Here is a 7,316-nt window from a genome sequence, read left to right on the forward strand (position 1 = left end):
AAACAAAAAAAACAACCCACCTATAGTTTGGTAATTCAGGCTTCAAAAGAAAAAGGTTGCTGAGCTGAAGCGGTAAGAGGCTGAATATGGGAGGTCCAGCATCTAGGAGGTTCAGAATGTTACAAGACCCTTGCTACCCAGATCGGTAATACAAAGCCCAGGAATATGCTTAGGTTGCTTATTTTGAGCAAAGGAGAGGAATCAATGACCACAAGGGCTTGGGACCTATTAGAGCTATTATTATGAAACAGATAATTCTGTTGAACATCTGTAGCCCCGATGGTATGCAATTCAATACTCAGTTAATTGTGTAAAAAAGCAGATGCTATGAAACACAGTCACGCATGTATCTCATATCAGTCACTCATGTCATGTGAAAGTTCAAGAAGCCTTTCCCCCCCGAAAATGTCCCTCCAACAGATGTGTTTATGCCTGTGCGTGTGCTACAGCACACAGCGGGGCTGAGTGGCTGAGTTCCCTCAGCATTCTCTCTCCTATGCCTGTTGTGAAGCAAGGATGAAACAGCCAAAGAGAGGCTTGGCTATTACTTATGTGTCATCATGGACATAAAGCTGCTGTGGCTGTTTCAAGAAAGGAATGAAACTTGGGATCAAAGGGCACTAACATGGGAGCGATTCAAGAGATGGTTGTCCTCGTAAGTCCTAATTTGGGCTGGCATGGCAACTGTGAATACTACAGTTACAGCATCTAAAGGTCATTCCTTTGAGGATGCCTGAAACCTAAAGAGTTTGGTTTTCTCCCACAAATCACGATGGCCCTCAGGTCTCCGAAGATAGGGAAAAGTACCCCTGGCACTTATGAGGAAAATGACAAGGAAGGAGAGAAACACTGATTCCAAAGCAACGCTATTTAACGCCATGTGCTTCTGCATCAAGGTGGTTTCAAATGGACCATTCTTTTTGAATCAAATGAAGAATAAGTATTTTCACCTGGTTTAACAAGCACAAGGTGCTCTGAAAGGATTAAAAATTCTCTCCCCAAAGCGGATTATTACCTGATGGGAAAGAGAGACAAATATACTAAAAACTAACCCAGAGCCAAATTCATCCCAATTTTTCAGGGAAGACAGTTGAGCAAATGTCACTGAAAGATACCAGTCTTTGCAGGGAATGAATCTCAGCTATGGGCCTAGAAAGCAGAATGAGAGGCAGCAAGAAAGCTCTGGAACTCTGTCAAGCGAGAACATTAGGTAGTCACAAGACAGCTGCCTACCAAGTAGATAAGATCTGCAGGGCCCAACAACGCCTGCTTAGGTCTAAATCTCTCCCCCACTCAACGACCAGCTTGTCTGAATGTCTCTAATGGGACTGCTACCACGAAACCTCGACAAAACGCAAACCTCCTGCCTGAAAAGGATGCTACTTCAGACCACCGTCTCCTCCTTAATTCATCAGACCATCTACAAAGGACCAAAGAAACTTCTGAAGGCAACAGACAGACAGGAGAACACCATGACAGAGTGCTAAGGGCCCACAAATAATTCTTTACAACCTGACCGTTTTGGTTAGGTCTAAGATCTCTTTAAGGTACTACGATGGCCTTAGAAAGGACCAGTAGAGAGAGTCATTTAGCGAGGTTGCGAACCCAGCTCCCCCTTTCATGCCTTGTTGAATAAATGCCATACTGTATCTCCAAAATACAGGGTAAAAATAAGAAAGCTCTCAGTACGCCCTCATGAGGGCTAATGAGCAGTAATTAAGGTGAATCTGGCCAGCAGTATCTTGTTATAGAAACAGGCACATGAATGCTCAGTGGCTAAACAATTACTCTCTGTTCAATTTCTGTTTTGCTCAAAACTCTGCTTAAGGTCTCTGCCAACAACCCGGGTTCTGAAATGCTATCAGTGATGCCAATGAGAGGACCAAGCAAGTCTGGTTTGTTTTCCTCCTGCAAGGAACAGACAAATATTTCCGCTCATCTCCTTCAGCCACAGTATTAGCAGGCGCTATTGAATTAATTCTTCAGAAGTACTTTGCAAAATGTGTGCTGGGGGTATATGCTCTAAGCGACTTAAGGCATCTGGATCAATTAACAGTTGGGAATTGCAGAGGCAGGGAATAAAAAAAAAAAAAAAACTCTCATGTCCCTCCCTTCCCCTCCCCTTTCAGCAGCTACTGAATCACTTCTAAGTATTAGTTCGGGATGCCTCCTCTGTCCGAGGCAGTATCTAAAGCATCAGCCCTCCTTAGGGAAATCTAAGGTAAAACTGGCATTCTGATCCTTGTTCTGATGATCAAATACAAGATTTGTTTCTAGAAAGCCTTGCCATTTCATTCTATATATACCCTGCAAGCAACTGACTTCAAACATTCAGATAAACTGTCGCTTTCTGACATCTCTTGGTAAATTAGCCGTATTTACCAAGAAGGCCCTAAACAAGAAAAATGCAAAAGCAAAAGTTTGCAGAACGTATTTGGTTGGTGCGGACTTGATTCCTGGCACCGGGCTAGATTTTGTCTGCTTCGCTGACCTTTAGGAATCCCTCTCCGCTGCTCTGGGTTGCCACGGCGCAGGAGCGAATCAAGGGGAAGGTCCGCGCACACCGCGACCCTGTGTCGCTGCCTCTCTACCCAAACACCGACGCTGAACTGCCCACTCGGCCTCTGACTCGACCACCCGCTCTGCGCAGCGAGACGCACGGAGGGGACCTGGCTGGCCCCGCAGGCGGCCGGTTCCCGCTTTCCTCGCTAGAGGGCAGACGGGGCCCGTGCAAAGCCCTTCTGGCGCGGGGCAGGCGCGCACGCAGCCTCGGCTCCGCACGCCGGGTCGCGCTCCCGGGCCGGGCTCAGCTGCGAAGGCGCCGGTGAGGGGCCGTGCCGGGGAGGGCAGCGCCGGGGGAGTGCGGCCCGGACTGCGCCCCGCGCCCCGCGCGCTGAGCGTGGGCACCTGGCAGGGCTCGGCGCCCAGGTGAGCGGCGCCCAAGCACCGCCCGACTCCGCGGACGCCCGGGAGCGGGGCCAGGCGCCGGGAGCGCAGGGCGCGGAAGGACTGGGAGGGAAAGGCGACGGCACCCGAGCAGGAGGAGGAGGACCGCGGGGCCTGGTCGCGCTGAGCACCCACCTGGGCTCGGGTCGCCAGCCGCGGACTCGGGCTTCTTGCCGGAGCCTCGGTCCTTCTTCTTGCCCTTCCCCTTGCCTCTGCTTTCTTTGCGCTCGGACATCTCGCCGGCGACCGGAGCGCTCTGCGTGGACGGTTGCGGGCGAAGGCGACGCGCGACAAGTTTGGTCCAAGGGCTTGGCTCGGGTTTGGGAAAAGTTTGTCCCTCGAGGGGGAGAGCGAGCGGCCGGGCTGCGGCGCTCGCGCGGCGCGGGGGCGTCTCCCGTCGCCTGCGAGGAAAGCTGCGGACGCGGCGTGCGGTCCCGGCCACCTGGAACGGGCGGTCGCCCTCGCTCTAGGGGCTGCTCCCGTCGCCCGGGGGAGTCGTCGCTTCCCGCCGCGCTGGGTCCGGCCGCTGGCGGCGCCTGTCGTGGCCTCCGTCCGTCCGGCGCGCTCGCAGCCCGAGGAGGGAGAGGCGTTCACCGTCCCGCCCGCGCGTCCATCGCCCGGGCCGCCGCCGCCGCTGCGCTCCTGCCTCTGCGCGAGCGCGGAGTTGCGACAAGTTTGGGGTAACTCCTCGCCGGCGCTTTTTCAATTGCCCCACAGCCGCCCACCTCCCGCCCGCAGGTTGGAGCAGGCGCCTCCTTCTCCCCCTCCCCTGCCCCGACCCCTCCCTCTTCCCCACCACACCCCCACCCCGAGGCGCGGACACGCCACCGGGAGGAGCCTGGCCCGGCGCTCCCGGGCGCAGCCCCTTTTCCTCCGCCCGGCCGGGCGGGGGGCGGCGCCCGGAGGCTGCCCGGAGCCCCCGACAGGGGTCGCTGGGCGCTGTGCGGAGACGCGCGGCCACCGCGGCGGGGGACCCCGCCGAGAGGCCCGGGGAGACTCCGACACCCAGCCCGGGACCCAGGGGCTCTCGCTTCTCACTCCCCTCCGCTGCCCGGCATCGCCTGGGCAGGCCGATCGGTTCTTTCAATGCAGAAAAAGACGGGGCGGGGGGGGGAGTTTGCAACTCTGACACCTGCCCCCAGTTAAGGCTCTGCCGCTTTGGAGCCCTTGGGAGGCAGAGGAAGCGGTCGGGATTCACTCCTTTCCCACTTCGTTGAAAAAGCCTCTCGCACGTAAGCAAAGGTAAACTCTGGGGGGCAGGGAGGTTAAGGTAAGAGTTCTAGATACCCAGGAAGGCTCAGTGAACCTTGAAGATGGTCAGATTGCATTCTCTGTCGATCTGCGCCTTGAGTGTGTGCCTGCTAGAATTCTCCTCTCCAGCTTTTCCTAAAAAAAATAACCTGGCCTCTTCCAAGAGAATGTCCTTCCTAAATTCTCTTACTACAGGTCACTTTTCAAAGGAACTGATAAAACAGTTCAAAGCACGCTCGACCGTTATTAAAATCAGTGCAATAGCTGGAAGTCACTCAGTGCTGAGTTGGAAAGCCAGGAGGGAGAGGTAGAAGGAAGAGACAGTGCTGGAGATCTTTAATTCATTAGTGCTGACTTTCTCAGATTCAAACTTTGCTCGGAGCTGCGCGTGAAACCTACTCCTTCCCTTGTCCTCCCTCTGGTGGAGAGTTCTGAAGAGCAGTGAAATCAGGAGAGCTTTGGCTCGCTGCTGCAAAGGGCATAAGTTAACGACCAGAGTAATCCGCACCACGGAATGATCCAGAATCGTCTCTATGTAAAGAAAACATTCTCATAGTTAGACCACAGCTGTGGCTAACTTAGACCGTTCATTTACAGTGATACACTCTTGTGTCGTGGTCAGGAAGTGGTGAATATGAACAATCCATATATAAAATCTTTTACTCCACTTTCAAAGTGACTTGCTCCTGATTTTCCGGTCTCTGGGGTTAATGCTATCTGAACCACTACCTACATAAAGCCTTCTCACTGTATTTTCTAATTGACACAATTTAAATAAAGGTGAAATCTTGGGTGTCTCCTTGCTATGTAGGTGGGAAGGAAGGGGCGCAAAAACGTTCATCTTAAAACTGTCCTAAAACAATAATTGTATTCTAGTTTAATTTGCATTGACGTAAGAACCAAACTCTGTTGAGTAGATTTAATTGTTAAAAGATATCTTAGCAGTATTGCCATTATTATTTATTTTTTAAAAGTTTGCTGTCCGACTATCTTCTGATAAGCTTTCTACAGACACCATGTATAATTTTCACGGGACCATAAAAACGGTGAAACCAGAGAAAAGATTATGAATATTTCTCAGTAGCACTATTAATATTCCACAGGGTCGAATGTAAGATGGAGTCTGGATGTTGGCTGAAATAACTCTGTTTTCCCAGGAGGGGCCACTGCTCAGCAAGTAGGAAACAGCAAAATTCAGCAAAGTCCTTTCAAAAAGGATACTTTATCTCAAGAATGTGAGACAGTATAAAGGCTTAGAATACACTAGCTACATGTTATCAGACAAATCATTATTTTAGAATTGAAGGACTTAAGGCAAAAACATATTTTGGAATTTAAAAAAAAATTAAGATCTTCCTAAATAAAATAAGCTAGTTGTAAAACCCATGCCTATGGAAATTCTATAATTTAGTCACTTTTGTTTTGGGTCTGGATGTTTCACTTCACAAAACAGTTATTAATTATAGTAATTTTTCAGTGAGAGTAGTGGAAGAGCCTACAAATTTGTGATCAGTTTTCATTTGGATGAACCTATAGGGGTAGTTGTCAATCTTCCAAAACTAAGCATAAATGACTACAAAAAAGAGTACTGATCTTACAGTACCTTTAAAATAAAACATAACCACAAGATTTCTATGGAAATTTTAAGGCTGGGGAATGAATAAATATAAAGAGACGAAGGCGCGCATAGATCAGAACTTAATAATTGTTTTTCCTTGGTTTGATGTGCTAGAGAAAGGGGAAAAAGACAAAAATCTCGATGATAACTGTTGAAGGAACTTTAAAGAAAGATGATGGAGCAGCAGTTGCCTGGCAAGGCTGCTTTCTGGAACTATTCCAGATTCAGGAATACATTTCACTTGCCAATTGCAGCTGAATTGTCAGGAAATTCATGGCAAAATCTAAAAAAATTTTTTTCCTACTAATATATTGTTTAAATGTCTTTATTCTTTATGTTATTTAATGTGAATTATAAGGGGTTTATTTTATTACATCATTTATGACCAGCTAAAGAATTGACCAAATAAAATTCCATTTCTTGGATAGTTAAAACATGTATGAGATTTATGAAGAATTTGATGTCCTTAAATTATTCATCTCTGTGGTCAGGAAGTAGCAAATGAATTTATTTTGCATTTTTAAAAAGCTTTGGAACTGACCAGAACAAGGGACGGAGAAAGGAAGAGGAATATTTATGCTTTCTTAAAAAACAATATATGAACCTCAATGTATAATTTAGAAATGACGACATAGCTTCATGATTTAATTTTATTAAATTGTTGTGTATTGTTCAGTTCTTACAGCATATATTATATAGGGTATATCAGCTCTCAGGTATCATGTCAACCTGTCAACATGTGTTAACTCCTGAAAAAAGAGTAGAGATTTATAAAGAAGCACCATGAGAAATAAAGGCTAAATAGATCTTATATTAAACGACAGCTTAAAAGAAGCGCAATCATGTGTCATTACGTTTTTCTTTGGCGAGGCTTAACTTCTAGAAGCACTCTTACAATCTGCAAAGCTGGCTGAATATACCCTTTCTCTCAGTAATTCCCATTTGGGAAATAGTCCAAGAAAATTTTAAAAACAGGAAAAAATTAAATGAAAGAAGACTAACATGTAAAGATAGACTGCATTTTTGCAAAATATGCCTATTGACAGTAATGGGAATTTAATTTAGAACTCTGCAAATAGTTGCTTTTAACTTTTTTAAAAAATGAAGTAACTTAAGATAATTTAAACAAAGATTACTTTTTGAAAAAAATTGCAACAAAGTCGACATTAATAAAGGTGCATGAATGCAAAGGAAATCTCACCAGAGTCAATTTCAAAACAACCACTAAATGTATATGATTCATTCATTCGCCAGGCATTTACTGAACTAAATGCTAGACAGTAGCGCAACACAAATAAAATACTGGGTCTGTTCTCATGAACCTAAAATATTGTGAGAAAGGCATAAAAACAAATTATGACAATATGAAAAGCAGGGCCAGATAATTTTTCTCGAACCTGAAACTCATAAAATCTGGGGGACCTTTTTAAAAGAAAAGAATCTAAAATTAAAAATACAAATTTAGGTACAAGAAATTAAAAAGGCCCTTACAAGTGAGAAG

The 7,316-nt window shown here is 46.8% G+C and overlaps 1 protein-coding gene across 10 annotated transcripts in view; it reads right to left on the reverse strand.

Moving 5' to 3' along the window:
- The window catches only part of NRG1 (neuregulin 1), a 1,425,061-nt gene that overhangs the window by 327,412 nt on the left and 1,090,333 nt on the right, over window positions 1-7,316 (reverse strand). For 7 of the 10 annotated variants that reach the window (XM_012648561.1, XM_012648564.1, XM_012648559.1 and 4 more), the window contains exon 1: window positions 3,082-3,721. The exons of the other annotated variants lie outside the window; for them this stretch is intronic. In XM_012648561.1, the coding sequence (XP_012504015.1) occupies window positions 3,082-3,181 (100 nt within the window). In that variant the 5' untranslated portion in view covers window positions 3,182-3,721. Of the gene's footprint in view, window positions 1-3,081; window positions 3,722-7,316 lie in introns of those variants that run through there. 10 annotated transcript variants of the gene reach the window in all.

Source organism: Propithecus coquereli, unplaced genomic scaffold (genome assembly GCF_000956105.1).
Source record: "Propithecus coquereli isolate 6110/MARCELLA unplaced genomic scaffold, Pcoq_1.0 Scaffold29, whole genome shotgun sequence".
NCBI classification, from domain to species: Eukaryota; Metazoa; Chordata; class Mammalia; order Primates; family Indriidae; genus Propithecus; species Propithecus coquereli.